The sequence below is a fragment of the Parasteatoda tepidariorum genome, chromosome 9 (genome assembly GCF_982258835.1).
Source record: "Parasteatoda tepidariorum strain Cologne lab strain chromosome 9, Ptep-v5.0, whole genome shotgun sequence".
NCBI classification, from domain to species: domain Eukaryota; kingdom Metazoa; phylum Arthropoda; class Arachnida; order Araneae; family Theridiidae; genus Parasteatoda; species Parasteatoda tepidariorum.
In genome coordinates, this window is record NC_141763.1 from 65872141 (window position 1) to 65890863 (window position 18723).

General features: G+C 27.9%; 1 protein-coding gene across 1 annotated transcript; it reads right to left on the reverse strand.

Annotated features, from left to right (window-relative positions):
- Positions 1–6284: 6284 nt before the first annotated feature.
- On the reverse strand, positions 6285–7283 carry LOC107457419 (uncharacterized). The gene has a single exon (XM_016075577.3). The coding sequence runs from the start codon at positions 7281–7283 to the stop codon at positions 6285–6287; it is 999 nt and encodes a 332-aa protein (XP_015931063.3).
- Positions 7284–18723: the final 11440 nt, after the last annotated feature.

Here is an 18723-nt window from a genome sequence, read left to right on the forward strand (position 1 = left end):
ATTTTAAGACCAGACGGCATAAATGCTTCGAGGTATATATCAAATATATTAACACTATTTATTTCTGGATGTCAATTTGTTATTCTGGTTAAAGCGACTAATATAGATGACGCATTCATGAAAACCAAGAAATTGATTATGTCCCATTTAAAGAGGGATCCTGACTTGTTGGCTAAACCAGACAGAGCTTTTATCTATGCATATATAAATACCGAATTCAAAAATCTTAGTGACACTGTTGCTGTAGCACCAATGAATATGTTTAAAATGGATAAAAAATTGATTCTTGCATTTAGTGGGCTAATTGTTAGCTATGAAATAATTATCCTACAGTTTAATCAGTAGCAATTGTTAGCTATGAAATAATTATCCTACAGTTTAATCAGTAGCAATTGTTAGCTATGAAATAATTATCCTACAGTTTAATCAGTAGCAATTGTTAGCTATGAAATAATTATCCTACAGTTTAATCAATTTTAATAATATTACTTTATTATTGCACGTGCTTATCTTAGAAATTAAAAACAAAATTTTATTTTTTCGAATACACACATGTCTGCATCTGAAAACGTCCGAAATAAGTGAATATCCACCATTCTGGCTATTCTGACTTTTGATGATTGTTCGGAATATTTGTTATACATCAATTTTTTGCGTATCACCGAGTTTTGCGTACGTGTAAAAGGAGACCAGGATTATCGGAACAAACTTTGAGGGGAGTTTCGGTTTCGTTATATCACATGGATCTAGAATTGCACACCCACCCATGATCGTAAACGTCATGGAAAAGTAGTATGACAGGTCAAAGAGACAGACACTAGACTGAGATCATCAGAAATATTTATTGGTCAAAGATATTGCACGTGCTCTGTTAGATGTTATGTGAAAATGTCACAAAAGATATTCAAAGTTTCAGCCATTGCTAACGATGCATACGTTGCACCTTCCGTCCAGGGATTGGATCTATACCCGTTCAAATACACCTGGATTTTGTTGCACATCCGTAGCAGCACAGACAATTTTGGCCACCAGATCCTTTTCGGAATCTACAAGTGTACGTACACAGTACTTTTTTATGCACTCCAAAGAAAGAAATCCCTGCTGCTTAAAACAGGAGAGCGTGGTGGCCAGGAAACCGGTCTGCCATGCTTAATCCATCTTATGTAAGCCACCACCTAGCGGAGAATGAAAAAGTTTCTTTCTATGAGTTTCTATGCAAATCTGAATCGTTGTGATGTTCCCTGCCTTCGCATAAAATTTATCACCATAACCTTGGGACATTCTGTATACTAAGGGTATTGTCCTTTAACCTTAAAATAATATCAGCGTAGAAAACTTGAGGCAAATTGAGCATTGTGAATAAACATTTTTTATCACATTTGTATTAAAAAATAGATGTTGCAATTAATCACTGTTTATTATTAATAACATGATTTAGGGAAATAATAACCCGGCAAGCATGCATGACTTACTCTCGCATGCTCTTGCCTAATATTTTCTACGCTGATATTTTTCCTAGTATGCGAAATCGCATGTATTTTATTTCAAATAAGCATTAAAAAATCATGCGAAAAATCATTGCTGCTATTTCATACTGTTCCATGTTGATGTATGAACCATACTACTTTAGAGCATGCTATTTTACTTTTAATAAGTTGAATTAACAGTCGAGCAAATTCACACTTAAACCATGCTGTGTTATTGTTGCTACGTCTGGCGGTTCCCTGATGTTGTATGAACCATACTACTTCAAGCCATGTTGTTTTACGAATTAGTTGAATTGAAAATTAACAAAATAACAAGAGTTTGAAATGTTCTAAACTATTAATACGTTTGTTTACGAAAGTTAGCACAAGATTTTCTCTTGCATCTAAACAATAGATAAACTGAATGAAAATATAACACATACATTTAAGCTTAATTATGTATTTAAAAAATACTTTATTACTGGAATATATTTTTTTACTAATTTCAAGTGTCTATTAGCTTTTCTGTAACACAGCTCATATAATTATAGATTTATGTCTTGGAAATAATACCACATAATACTTTTTCTTACTCTAACAAACTTGAGAACAAAATTGAAATAATGTGGTTTCATAATTTTATTTGATATGTTAAAACACGTGGGTAAACATCTGCCAAGCAATGAATCTCGTTGCTTTGAATTTAATTTAAGATTAGATCAGTAGACTTTTATTTTGGAATTATTCATTTGCTAATGCTGGTATTTCAGTTTTCAGGCTTTTAACATGGATAAAAATATTTTAGTAAAATTAGCGTACATTAATTTGCACTACATTAACGTACATTAATTATGTTAAAAAATATACTTTTTTTTACCAATAATGACAGTTTTGATAAAAAAAGAAGTATATTTTTTTAAGTAGTAAAATCAAATATAAGGTAATAATATCAAAACATAAGATTCTTAAACAATTTATTTGGCAATTTCTTGTTTATATGGTGACGGTTTACTGGAAATTCCAATATTGAAATTTATAGTTTTATAACCATATTTATAGCAAAAAATACAAAATTGACAAGATGATTTAATGGAATAAAGGAAAAGGAATTTTATACTATCATGATAAAATTACCAAATTGTATCACATTATTATGACTTATTATAAAACTATATTTTATTGTTGATTTTACCAAAATAATTACCAAAGCGCTTCTGATATTATGATGAAATTGTTTTGGATATGTAACACTTACTTAAAATCCTTGTGGGGTCTTAGAATTCACAAGTGGTAGTGGAGTTTTAAAAAATCTGTTGCAGGATTCATTGTAGTATCGTTATCGAAAGATAAAGGAATACGAATTCACAATAAAAAATAAATTTTTATTAAAAAATAAATAAATAAATAAATAAAATTGCTACTGAAATTTGAAAAAAACAATACTAAAGAAGGTGGAGCTGAAAAAAATCAAAAACTATTTAGTTTTCTTGAGGAAAAAAAGGGGAGTATTGATTTAAATCGCTTCAAATAAACATATTTTGATGTTTTTTTTATCGCAGTTTCCTCATTAGTTATTTGTTAGATTTTGATACCGGTTCTGTTTTCTTCTCGCTTCTAATTTATTTTCAATCCCTGATGGGTATACTTTTTTGATATAAGCATTCTAAAATAAAGCAGTGGAGTTGTAATTGGAGTTAAAGTCGTGGGGTGACGAAAATTTTGAAGGAGCAGAAAAATTTTTCTCGACTATAGGTAGTTTCAAATTAAAGCCTATAGGTTAAAAAATTTAAAAAAAAAATTGATGTAATAAAAATAATTTAACAAATATTTTGGGTACTCGATCGTTCTCTGATTCAGGTCAAAATTACGATCTGTGGATGAACGAATGGATGGGTCCGCCCTATAAACGGGTGCGACGTATGGTGTGGCAGAAGTTGAATTCTTGGCCATAGATGGCGCCACTGGAAAACAAGAACAATCGCGCCTCCTCTGCCTAAACAGGCATACGTCAACAACAACAACAGATACAGTAGAGTCCCGATTATCCGAGTTAATGGGGACCGCAACAAACTCGGATAACCGAAAAACTCGGTTAAAGCGAAGAGTATAAAAACGGAAAGAAAAAGAGAAGGGATAAATGTAATATATTTAAGAAATACAAAAAGTATACGAGTATACCACATACAATTCATATTATAATTAAAAAGCTTACTTAAAAACATTTAAAAAGCATACTTTACGAGAATTAAATAGTTTTTACTTAAAAAAAGTCCTTAATCGTTTTTCGTTCTACGTAACTTTGGCGCTTTCCTGTAGTAATGTTTCGTCTTTTTTAGGGATTACAGGAAAGCTGGTGTCGCCTCTTCTTGTTGTTCTATATATTCAATAGTGCATTCGATAGCTTTTAGTCCATCTGTATGAGAGACTTCTATATGTTGATTTTAATAATCACTGTCTTCATCATCTTCGCTAGATTCATTATCATTATTGATGATATTAACGATAATTTCATCAGACCAAGTTGTTGGATTTTGTTTTTCTGAGTGTTTGGAAGATAAAATTCAGATTTTTTTTTTCAGCGGTTTTTTTAAAAATAAACTAGAACAAAAAAATATCCTTGAAATATTTGATAGCTCGGTTAAAACGGAAACTCGGATAACCGGGGCTCGGATAATCGGGACTCTACTTAAGTGAACAAAATATTACTCAAAAATATCCAACATTTATTAACATTTAACTTATCATAAACATAACCTATCACATTTGAACATTAATGAATCTATGTAATACAGTGCTATTGAAATGAATACAAAAATTTTAGTTAAAACATTTGAAAAACCGAATTGGTAAAGAAATTATTAATAATACATCCTTTTGATTCAGAAATTCCAGAGCTTAGTTGAAATCTTAATTTTAAATATATGCTAATAAATTTAGTGTCTCTTTTAAATTAGTTTTCTAGTTCACGAATATTCTAAAGAATCTTTTTTCTTAGGATGCTAATGCGGGAGTGTGCGTATGAGATACTTATAGCAGTGTAAGGTTAATTTTAATGTCATCGACAACCTTTATCCAACAAGGTAGATAAATGATTATCAAATAAACCAAGCAAGCTTGAAAAAGTGTTAAATTTAACTATGATGGCTTACGAGAAATGAGGTTCGTATTAAATAGGAAAAAAGACTCTTTTACATCGATATTGAATCTGCCTTTACAAAATAGGGCTAGAATAACCTTCTAAATTCGAGGATGAAGCATCCTTTACGTCAGTGTTTCACAGAGTGTGGTACTCGTACCCCCAGGGGTACGGGAACAGGTTAGCGGGGGTACGCATTCTTATGCGAAATATCTTGCAACAACCGAAATTTTCACAACATTTTATTTAACCCCTTCCTTCTCCCTCCCATGAAAATGACGGGGTGAGATTTCGCCCGCTATTTCTCGCTCCCGTGATATTGACGGGCTGGAGTGTTCAGTAGTAAAGCAAGCACTGTCGAAGCAAGTACTTTAATTTAAATATTCTTAAATCTAAACGAACAGGAGAAATAGTAGTAGGTAATAACATTAGTAACAACATTTACCTGCTATTAATATAAATATTTGCTAAGAATTCGGTAAAATTTTTTATTGAATATAAGTTTGAATAGTATGGAGTGAAACGCTCATAAATGTCCGGCTTCCGTGGTAGCCCTGTGGTTAGAGAATTAGACTTCAGTCCGAAGAGGCAGAATCTTTGTTTCCTTTAATATTCAACGAATACATGCGATATACATACTTGAAAATCTGTGCATCTAAGGCCTTGTGCTAGTTCACTTAGCAGTACCATTGATACAGGGATACGGAGAAACTTTCCTTCCCCTTCAGATTTATATCTCATTTGTGAAAGTTGAATCACGAATGAGTGGGGCCTCCATTTTTAAGTTAAGCTATTTATTTGTATCTCGTCCCGCCCTATTTAAGGGCATGCGAGAGTAGATACATAAAACATACATAAAACTTACACAAAACATCGGAAATTATATCAACAACAAATATAAAACACAAAAACAAAAGCGAACAACAGTTAAAAACATGACCCTAAATCCAGCCAACACATTGAAAATCACAAAGATCATAATTAAAAGAGTGAAAACAATATATACATCAAAGTGAATAAAACACGCATATCGTGCGTGGTAAAAGCAATGCATAAAAGTAAAAGATTACATAAGGAACAAACTGGAATAAAATTTACAGTTAAAACATGACCCAAAACCAAGTCAAACATGAATAAAACCGATCATATAAAAGGAATAAGTAAAAGTAAAATATTACATTAAGAACAAATTGGAAAAGAACTAGCAGTTAAAAACATGACTCAAAACCAAGTCACACATGGATAAAACCAATCAAATTAACAATAAACGTACATAAAAAAGTTTAGTAACAGCTTGAGACACCCAATTTGGAGCGCGGGATTCCGAATCCTTAAGAGTCATTACCCAAAATATCTTCAAGTGTCTATTTTATGATACATTTAATAATACCCCTGCAGGTCGAATTAGCAAAACATTGAAATTGATTAAAATTTTTAAAATGTTCTCTACGGAGCGTTCGGAAGCGTGGACAGTATAAAAGTAAATGATCAATGCTTTGTATTTCTCCACAATAATTGCAATCAAGGGCTCTATTAAAAAATCTATTTTGATACTCACCGAACACTCCATGGCCCGTAAGAAATTCATTAAAATAAAAATTCGCCTGAAGTCTACTAATATTAGCATCCTTTATAAACTTATACGTTTGTCTGCCTTTCTCGGAATCCCGCCATTCCTGTTTCTAACGCATGAAATTATAGCCTTTGACCAAAGTTTTGACTTGGGCGGTGGAGCTCGGGACCTCAATGTCAACATTGCCGAGACTGATGGCGTTTTTAGCAACTCGATCCGCCTCCTTGTTGCCTTCAATACCAATGTGGGCTTTTACCCATCCGAGAAGAATATTATTTTTCCAGATTTGTTTGGTGTTTTCTGCCAATTCGGAATCGGGTTTAGGATTTTTTAAAGCTTGCAACGAGGAGAGCGAATCAGAGTAAATAGTTGCATTGGGATATTGGTTATTTGCAAACCATTGTAACGCAGTGTTAATCGCCATCATCTCGGCCCTGTAAACACTGCAGTTATTGCTCAGTCTGATGGAGGTTTCCCGGATGAGTTTTCCATCTCTCCTGACTATCATTCCCATTCCTGTTCTATGTTCAGAGGTATTATTCATAGCATCGGCAACCTCCATCCTCGAGCCGTCCGTAAAAATCTCAATTCCCTTGTTAGTTGGGGTCAATCCACCAAAGGGGACGGATGTATAAAGAGAAGGGTGAATATTAATAACTGGTTTCTCGAGTATCCTTGCTCTTAGAATTTCTTGAATATTACGGTCGTATTCCTCAATTCTGTAATTCCATCTTAACCTCTTTATACAAGTATCCTCAATAATTCTTAAATGATTGGGTTTCACCCCCGCCAATATCTGGAGGGCTTCAGTGATAGTTGTTGAATAGGCCCTTGTAATCACTATTAAGGATGTTCTTTGAATGGCATTAATTTTATCGTCAATTCTAGTAGTGTTACGATACCAGACACTGGCGGCATAAAGTATGATTCTCTCCGTTGCCTTCTGGTAGATAATCTTTAAAATTTTTGGTTTCAGGCCCCAAGTTGCCCTGGCCACCCTCTTAATCAAATTATTAAATTTACCAACTCTCTCCTTAACGTGATTCAAGTGAGCTATCCAAGTCAATCCTGGGTCAATTCCTAGATATTTAAGAACTTGCATCTCCATTTATAAGTTAAGACGTACTTTCACCTTTATGGTGCTCTTGTAAAATGAAAGCTGCACCTTACTGACTTAATTTCAAAGCCAATGGCTGGGAATGTTGGTGTGTTCAAGAAACAGCAACGGATGTCCTGGAGATTGATTTGGAGTCAGAGTCAAGAGTTTTAACTATCGATACCCCATCACGGTCGATATATATATATATATATATATATATATATATATATATATATATATATATATATATATGTATATATATGATATATATATATATATATATGTATATATATATATATATATATATATATATATATATATATATATATATATATATATATATATATATATATATATATATATATATATATATATATATATATATATATTAAACTGGTACGATATATGTTATTATCGTGCCCGTATATATAACGGTTAATTCATTCAAAATTAACCTGCTTAATAAATACATAAATGAGACTATTTGTGTTAAGTGGGCCACAGCTCAAAATGAACTCTACGCTAATTAAATACTTTATTTATCTTTCTACCATCATTCCTGTTTCAAGTCTATAAGACAAAACATAAAATGAAACAAGTGTTTATCGAGGAAAAAAATCTAACTTTGATTAGTATTTGTAGTACTTTTCGGAAGGAAACTTTTAACTAATTAACGAACATCTTCACCAGTAAAATAAAATTTCCTTCTCTGGATTCTATCACCCTTACAAAAAAAAACTAGTTAAAAAAGTTCTTTTCGTTGTAATAAAAAAAACAAAAAATCAACAACCTATAAAGACCTTTCAAGACTGCAAATAGAATAGTAAATTAATATTGCCTACAGCACACTTTGCTTTGGCTTCAGTCCAAATAAATTTGCAATTTGTGTGTTCTGATTCTTTAGGCGTATCCACTGGACCGTTTTTTATTTGATTACTTTTTTTCTGTATTGAACATTTCTTGAAATGTCATATGTACAAAGATTTTTGTGTAAGTTTTAAGCTGAGATATTGTAAAATAGTATAATTTATTATTAAAAACGAAATTTTATTTCAAACTTATGTTCCATATTATAATAATTTTCTCCTTAACTATTTGATAGACTTTAATGGTTAGATATTATAATATTAATTATATTTATAAAAAAAAATATTCAACTGTTAAATTACACTCGAATGATTAAGTTTAATTCTCATACGAGTTTAAAGGTATGAAAAAGTTGTTATAGAATTGCATTAATTAAAAAGTATCAAAAGGAAGTTAAATCTTATTTCTAAGATATACATTCTGTAAAGTGGGAGAAAATGGGCACCGTTAGCAACTTTGTTACAATATACTGGCAAAAAAATTACCATTGCACTATTTTTTATTACATCATTTAAGAATTGTCTAAAAAAAATTTGAATTGCAAGAAATACATTTTTTCAAAATCTTTTAAAGAATGTAATTTTACATTTCAAAATACAAAATTTGAGCAAAATCGGTCTGATAGTCCCTTAGAAATTGAATTTTAAAAAAACTATACACTTAAAATTTGATTTCTTGGGAACTATTTGACCAATTTCGCTCAAATTTTAAGCAAAATCGGTCTGATAGTCTCTGAGAAATTGAATTTTTAAAAAAGCTATATACTTGAAATTTGATTTCTTTGGAACTATTTGGCCAATTTTGCTCAAATTTTGTATTTTACCATGTAAAGTTACATTCTTCAAAGTGATGCAAAAAAATTGTATATTTTATAATTAAAATTTTTTTTACCCTTCTTGAATGAAATAATAAATCTTTGCTAAAATTTATTTCCTGCTTTGGAAAAACGAATTTTACAATTGTGTGTAAAAATGTTTCAAATCACTTAACAAATTCTTGAGATCTAACGAAATAAGCAAAAAGTAAAATTAACATTACGAAGTCCAAACTTTGGAGAGCTCTCCTGACAAAACTATTGGGATCATAACTATTAGGATTGCGCCCACTCCCTATATTTTTTTGGGGTCAGAAACCCAAATTGGTAGAAAAAATTGTATGTTTATTCAGAGAAAGTGCGTTTTTGTATCTGAATTTGTAACTTAAAATATCGTCTGCACTTACAAGGAGATGACCTCAATTATTGCATAATTGAGGTCATCCCCTTGAGCCATTAAGATTGAGTCCTGGAACATGCAAATCCGATCATTAGATCAAAAGTTATTCAAGGTGGTCCATTTTTTACGCAGTGTGCATGTATACTTCATAATAAATAATTAACGGTACTTAATGGCAGTGTGTACAAGAAAAATACTGTAAAAACGCGTTTATTGTTTTCATCTTGTATAACAAAAACAATAATTAACGGAATTAATAATAAATAATTAACGGAACTTGCTGCCATTGTGTACAAGAAAAATAATATACCAACGCGTTTATTGGTTTCATCTTGCATAACAAAAACAATAATTAACGTAATTAATAATAAATAATTAACGGAAATTGCTGCCATTGTGTACAAGGAAAATAAGAGACAAACGAGTTTATTGGTTTCATCTTGCATACCAGAAACAAAACAGTGGCAGACAATGATAATAATTTAGATAAAATGGTAAAGATTATTTAATACAATACATATTTTTAATTTTAACAACTGAGGAAACTTGTAAAATAATGTATGAATGTTACGATAAAATCCAACTGAAAAAATTTAAAAATATAAATTCAAAGTTGTTATAATTAAATTTCCGCTATACACGCTGGCTTTGTAAAAAAAAACTTATCTTAAAATTTAATTACATGACTGAAAATCACTTTTCAGTGAAAAGTAACTTTATTTCACTTTCCATTCAAATAGCTGAATAAAGTAATTTTATCTGATGGTAGAATATTTTTCTTAAGAAATAGTTTCTCATTCGGAGCAGTAGTTTTGGCTCCAATTAACAGCATTTAATTTAAATATTTTATGAAGACTTTATTTTTATTGACATAGGAGTTTCAAAAGTTTAAAAACTCATACTTGCTTCTCATTAAGCTCATATAAGTAAGGTTAATTGAATTATAAATTTTGTTTATTAGAAAACGGTGACATTACAAAATATTTCTACATTTCAAATTTTAAATTGTCCATTTACGGTAGTGCATTTAACTTTCTCAAGATTCTGAAAAGTGTTACTTTTTTCTCTCAATCTTATGAGGAAAATATAGTATTTGTTTCAATCCACTATCTTTTTTTTTAGATTTTATGACTAAAAGTTTTAACTTGCTCTAAGTCAGTCAATTCTACTTGCAACTTTTCAAACTCTAAGTTTTATATTTGCATTTTGTTAATTTTTTTGCGTTTCCCTTCTTGTATATATTTTTATTCCTATTTTCTTTTTTTTAATCGCAATATATTAACTCAATTCTGCAGTTACTGACATGGCCCTAGAGATATCTAAATGACTCAGTCATTTGTTTTTTGCATTTGTTTATTGCATTATATCAAAGTGTTTTTTAAATTAAAAGGGATTCAGTTATCAAAGTTAAGTAAGGTTTAATTTTTATGAATGCTGAAAGTTTAATTTAAGTAGATAGTGCGGAAAATAGCAAACATTTTAAATATTTCGTATTTATAGTTTTAAAAGCATTACTCTTGTTTTACCTAATACAAAACACTTCCATAATTTATTATCGATTGGATATATAATCCTTGTAGTATTTCTTCGCAGAAATGCCGGAAATAATAAAAATTTACAAAATAAATAAAGATTTAAATCTTGTTTTTTCTAACTTGCATGAAATTTGTAAAAATGTGTTCTTTAGAAGAGGAAAAAACAGTACCCTATTCAAAAGCGCAAATTTAATGGTTATATTAACAATATAAAAGTAAATTTAACCTTATATTGTTGACTTTTCTAAATTTTACAATAGTTCTTTAATTAACACTCGAATGGATGGACGATCTTTAAATTATTTAATTTTAAACTGCCAAATATAATAATTTTTCTCCACAAAAATATTTAAAAATTATTTTTCCTTTCTCGAAGGAAATCTGTAAAAGAGTATCTTCCTTTAGGCGTATTACATTGCAGAAGAAAAAACAATACCTCATTCAAACGCGCGAATTCAATGGTTATTTTAACAATATAAAAGTAAATTCAATCACATAATGCGGACTTTACAAATCCAAAAGTACAACATTTCTTTAATTTATACTCGACTGAATGTACAGTATTTGGAGTTTTTCATTTCAAATATGCTAAAATTCTTAGTATTTTACGAAAATAAAAAAAAAAAAATAAAAAAATTCATATATAATTTTTTTTTTCCTGTCCCGAATGATATCTGTAAAAATGCTTCCTCTTTTAAGCTTCCTCTTTTATTTCTAAAAATGCTTCTTCTTTTAATTTTCAGAATTACTCAAATAAAGATTTTAAAAAAAATTGGAAATTTGAAAACAAATATTCAATATTCTGAGAGGATATTATGGAACTATTTAAACTTTTAATTGCATATGGTAAAAAATAGGGAGGAAGCTGCTGCATATTTTTCCTAGATTAATATTATTATTTTTTTTCATTTTTAATTTACCCAATTCTAGTTTTTGTTTTCTTTGTAACACTAGTCACAATATTTCACGCGCTTTATTGACATATATTGATTTCTATTTCATATAATTTGAGTTGAAAAGAAAGTTTTTCATGTATTTTTTTCCATAATAAGAAAACGAAAAAAATGTGCCGATTTAGATATATAAAAGAACTGTATTATTGGGATTATAACTTTCTTGGATGTGGTTTTTCGGAGAACACAATTGACTTTTCTCCGTCATGCAATAAGGCTAAAGGAAAAATTACTTTTTTACAGAGTTTTTTCTAGTCATAAAAAATTACTCTAGTAAGGGCATTCTTTTTTTTTAATTATTTATATTACTTTTAAAATATTACTTCCATTAAATGAAATATTATAAATTTTTATTTTATACTTATTAACTCAAGTCAGGAATGACTTTTCCATTTAAAACTTATAATATTCTTTTTATATTTTTTATTATATAGCCAGAATTAGAAAGTCTATGATTAAGAAATTGATACAGACTAAATTGTGATTAATAATTACTAATATTCGGATTAATAATTACTGATTGAAATAATTACTGATTAAAATAATTGCTGATTTATTTAATTTTTAAATGCATTGTATATTAAATGTGTTTTACAAATGTTCAAAAAATATGCAGAGAGAGTTCTGACATTACGAATCCTTTTTAAATGAAATTAAAATATTTTTATAGTGCACAACACAAGGCAAAAGTGTCTATTTCTTAAATTTTAACTGCAATCGTTTTTGGAATCAGTTGTGTTCAATAATCAAGTATGTTTTACATAATTTTTGGTCCTTATTGATATTTCAAACAGGACCAGAATAAGAATTAGTTAAAAAGTACACTGTTTTACCATACAAGCTTTAATTATAACTTTTTCAATCTATCATTGTTTAAAAGGCTGTCTCAAAATTGAGCAAAAACATGCCAAAAGAGCTCCGAAACAATACAGTAAAATTTGAAAAACCCATGTATTTATTATTGAGTATAATAGCATAAAAGTTGAAAGAGCATGTAGTTGTTTTTGAACAAAATGCATCATCCAAAAAATGATTTCAGGAAAAAATGTGAAAGATCGTGTACATTCCATTTACTTAAAAAATTCTTAAGATAAAGCAAAATGAGAAAAAAGTGAAATTAACATTATTAATCACCTAACCATATTGAAACCATATTTTCCATATTACAACTCTTTGTATCATTGAAAATTAGTTTTTTCATCATGACTATACTATATAAAGCTTTCTAACTCTTCTTGCACTGTTAGAAATTTCTCGGAAAGACATGGTTAAATAACATTTTATTGAATGGTTATTTTACCATATTTAATCAAAACAGTCAAATAACCATAAATAAAATAGATATCAAACTGTTACATTTGAGAAAACCAGTTTATTAACTGCTTTCATCTAATACGGTTAAACAACCAGAATTTTATCTCAGCAATTAGAATCACCTAAGGAAGCTACTTAGTTCTTTACAACTGTGTACATATCACAGCCGAGCGGGCTTATCTGTCAATCTCATGACCGGCAGAACTGGAGTTCGAGTCCTAGAGTTGACACCACAATATTTCCGCCATTCCTTTCAGCACATGAAGAATTTCTAGTTTCCGGCACTCTCCAATACCCATTACCTTACGAAAATCCAAGCTCCTTTGTCTAGTTAAAAAATTATTATTTTTTTTAAAGTTTTTGAAAATACTAATTGTAAATAATTAAAAAATTGTACAGTTTTGCATTCATGGTTTTAAAACCATACTTTGTTGTAAATGGTTTCAAAACAATAAAGAAAAAAAATGTTCTTTACCGTAAACTTCACTGCTATTTTACCATAATTTTAGAATGAAACTTTTAACAGTGTGGACTGAAGTGGTTCAAGCATCCGACTACAAACCCGAAGGTCTTTGATATTAATTCTGTAGGCAGCCAATAAATATCTTGGTTACACAATTTATCTTCTACATCATTTTTGAGATTATGACATTTTTTTTACAAAAATGAGTATATGCTGTTTCAATTTCCATGTCACTGTACTTAATAAAGAATACATAGCGTGCACAAACTCGACTATATTTGTTTCGAGGCTATTTTGATACATGTTTGCTCACTTTTGAGAAATCCTTTTTTATAGTATGATTCTATCAACTGTATTTTGCCGTATTTTATTAAACGCAAACGTTGATAAAAATACATAAAGTTCAAAGAATTACTCTTCTTGATAGCAGGAATAAAATATTAAGACATCTAAAGCATAACTTTTAGACTAGCTTTTCAGTTCAAATTATTTTTGTGTACATCTACTTATGAAGTAGACTACAGGACTGTATAAAAAACAATGGTTAAAAGAACTTTTTTAACTAGAATGTAAAAGCATAACTTTCACTAGAATTACTTTCATTACTTTTCATTACATTACTTACATTTATCTTTCGTAAAAGCATTACTTTCATTACTTTAATTTATTTAACACAAATTTCTTTTAACAATAATTTTTGCGGAAAATTTAAAATAAAAAGAAAATTTAATCTTCTGAAATAATTCATTTTCTTAAAACGATTTAAAATATTATGTTCAAACAGATCTTATAGTTAATTAACTTAGAAAGTAAGACATCACAGTTTGCTTTCGTTGCACAGTCTAAACCATATTTACTCCCTGCGTTCGGTAAACGATTAATTTAAAGGAATAGTTAAGCAAGTAAGATAAATCAATTTAAACTATTGCGCAGTTAGGAAACCATGACAAATTGGTGTTTTATTGCTGTGAACACTATTGGATCGTTAATCAGTGACATCTAATAAAAGATTTTCTTAAAATTATTCCTTAAATTTAGCATTATGAAGCATTAGGAATCTTAGTTTTGAAGAGAATATGAAAATATTATTTTAGCTCGTCCATTTAAATTTATTATTGGACAACAACATGAGTTAAGTAACATAAATGCATAGGTAATTTAAAAAAATGATAAATAAAATAAGACGAAATTAAAATTAACGAATTTTTAAAATGTCATTTAGTAATATTAATATTTGAAAAACTTTTTTTTCATGCATTTTCAGAACTATTTTTTCAATGTTAAACTATTATATGAACCGGAAGGTAATGCCATTTTGGTGTATTTGATAATTGTTATCAAGATTTTATTTATAATCAATATTGCAGAAAAAGTAATCTATATTTGACAATACTTAACATTATTAACACTGCAACATTCGATCATGCTTTCCATATATTCTGTATATATATATATATATATATATATATATATATATATATATATATATATATATATATATATATATATATATATATATATATATATATATATATATATATATATATATATATATATATATATATATATATATATATATATATATATATATATATATATATATAAATAAATAAATAAATACAAGAAAACACTAAGAAAGTATATATATATATTATATATATATATATATATATATATATATATATATATATATATATATATATATATATATATATATATATATATATATATATATATATATATATATATATATATATATTGTATTTTGACATTTTGTAACGGAATTTTAATTTTTTATTTAGACAATATCTACTTTGAAGTTGGAAATGTTTAATCAATATTTTATATTTCACTTATTTCTTAAGTGTCTACTTATCAGAATGAATTTATCCTTCCCTTATTTTATTCACATCATCGAATAATAAACAAAAAGGTATTAATCTATTTAAGTAAACCGAAATATAAATATTCTCTTCCTATTACATTTTACATAAAATCTTGTCTTTATTGAGTAAATAGAAAAGGGCCGCCGAATGTTTGAACTCAAACATAATAAAGTTGAAACATTTCACCATCTAACGTATTTTACTTTAAGGAGAAATATAACATTATTTACGTAGATGTACTTTGTTTACATAATTTGAACCATGTCTGCTAAAATTATTCTCAAAAGAAACTTACTCATGATTAAATAAGATTATATTTTCCTTAAAAAAGTAATTGAATTCAAATTGTAAATTTGTGTTAATGGGATTATGAAAAATATATTTTAGGGATAACATTAATAAATATTTCCCAATAATAAATTATTCACATCTATAGTGCAATTTGAATTTATATTACTATTCATATTCATTCCACATTTACATTATAATCGACTTAACACATTTACAAAACAATTTAATAATACATTACCAATTTACAATACAATTACCGTACAATATATCTTTACATTATTGTTACATTATAATACATCGATTACAGTTATATTAAATTATAATTACAATTACATTAAATATAATTACACTGGAATTGTGCAATTTAATTTCTTTTCAAAATAATTACTTTGCTGAACAATTTCATTGCAACATAATTGCATTACAATACATTTACATCGCAAAACAATTACATAAGAATGCAACTAATTTATAATACAATTTCATGAAAAGGTAATCACAGAACAACGAAGTCAAAATGCCATAAAATACAATCATTAAAATAGATCATTAAAATACAATATAAATACATTGGAATGCAATTATATTACAATATGGCACAATTGCTCTGCATTACAATTACATTACCACACAGTTACTTTACAACGTAAATACTTTACAATACAAGTATTTGGCAATAAATTTGCTAAAATTGCATTATAAATCAATTATATTTCTAGATAATAACATTGCAATATATTTACCATTATATTAAAATACAAATGCATTCACATTACAATGCAATTATGTCATAACACAAATCCACATTTAAAACAATAACAATCATTTTGAACTTTAGTTATTGATGAGTTTGTACAACAGCTTTAAAGAGCATAATTTGAATTTTCTATTCTAAGAGATTTGGTAGATGAATCAAAGATCACACTGTATAAAGAAATAATTAATTTTTAACTAGTTCATTATAATGCAAGTTCAGAATGTATATTTTATTTGCGTGGTTAGTAAGACATGTTTTATTTACTGTAAAATTAAACAAAAGAATTTTTTACAATAAGAAAGATTGCCTTGTTTCATTTTCAAGGATAGTTGCAAAAAATTTGGAAATACAACTTAAGTTGGTAAGATTTCATTTAGATATTCAGTTAAAGCAAACTGAAATGAAACAGGAACTATTGAAATATAAATTTAATCTTATAACAAAGCTTTCGTATAGTCGCAAATCACTTATTTACAAATGATAAAAGGATAAATTAATTTATTAGACACAATTTGATTGTCATACTACTGCCATGATTGCCATGTATTTGAGAAGTATACTCGCCTGATAAAAAGTAAATTGCTTAGTTGTTAAATACAGAAGCTTTTTTGTTTCAATCATTGAATTATTAGCATTCAGAAATTTAAATTTATATTCCTAGCAAAACTGTGAATTATTAATTTACAAAAGAAACGTTAATACATTTTAAATAGGTTTTCTTTTATTACGTTTTGTCTTTTTAACGTTAGAACTTTGACCAATCAAAATAACAACTTTGAATAAAAAAAAAGTAGCAGATAAATAAATGACAAAAATAAGAAAATGATATAAAAAATATTAAAAACTATACTTTTAAGTTAGATTTTCATCACAACAAAAACAAAACAAAACAAAAATTGATTGCATCACTTTTGAACGACGTTTGGGAGATTTTCGGTAATGCTATGAGTTTATTACAATAGTGATGCGTCATATGTTTTTAAATTTTGGTTTGGAAGGAACTGAATTAATTTTTTCACTTTGAATAAATTTCACTTTATTCAGAGAGTTTAAATTTTTCTAGATATTTCCGAAAATGCAATATACCTTTGTTAATAATTAATATAATATTTAAAATCAATTAAATTTAAAATATTAATCATTAGAAATTAATAAGCATAAGATGAGGAAAAAAAATTTTGATATAATAATCAAGATATAAAATATGAGAGGATTCAATTTTATATATCATAGATTTGCACACATTATTTCCCCAAAAGTCAAATTTTTTATATTTTCCTTTCTCTTCGTTGATTTAAATTGATACGAAAATTAGTAAAAGTGTATACTTGCATAGTAATTTATAAAATATTTCTAAAAAGTTCATATTAAGTTAATCAGTACTGATTAAGATTTTTAAAAATATATAAAATAAAAACAATTACCATCTGTTCGATACTAAACAGAAAAATCGCTAGACAAGCTATAAAAAATCAGAAAAATCACTTGACTTAGTAATCAAATTATAGAAAATCATGAAAATCGCTTGACTTGGTAATCAGATTATAGAAAATCATAAAAATCACTAGACTTAGTAATCAAATTATAGAAAATCAGAAAAATCAGAGAAATTAGTAATCAAACTATAGAAAATCAGGAATTTAATGGTACATTTTATAGATTAGTACACATTGTTTATTTAAAACTCAATGCTCTTATGTTTTCCCTTTTATATGTTTTTTTCCATACAAAACTTATTCGAATGACAAAAAAGCAGTTAAATCGATTCAGTTGCTAACAATTACCATCTGAAATAAACTTAATTAAAACAAATCTTCTGACTAAATAATCAATGTATAGAAAAATCAGGGATTTAGTTTCGCATTTTTTAGATTAGTACACATTATTTATTTATAACTCAATGCTCATATACTTTCACTTTTTTATGTTGTGTTTCATTTTAAACTTATCGGAATGACATAAAATCAGTTAAATCGATTCAACACCTTTGAAAAGCCACACCTAAAATGAAAAAAAAAAATCCTTTTTTTTTCCAGGTCAATCATTTTTAAAGCCAGCACAGCTGAGGTGTTTCCAAGCACTGCTTAACCTGCAACTTTGGACAGAGATTTCTACCAGAAACAAAACAGTGTAGGTGTATCGATCGATGACGTCATCGAGTCACATGTC

Bases quoted from the DNA above. Each gene is read 5' to 3' on its own strand.
- LOC107457419 (XM_016075577.3), bottom strand. From the start codon at position 7,283: ATGGAGATGCAAGTTCTTAAATATCTAGGAATTGACCCAGGATTGACT.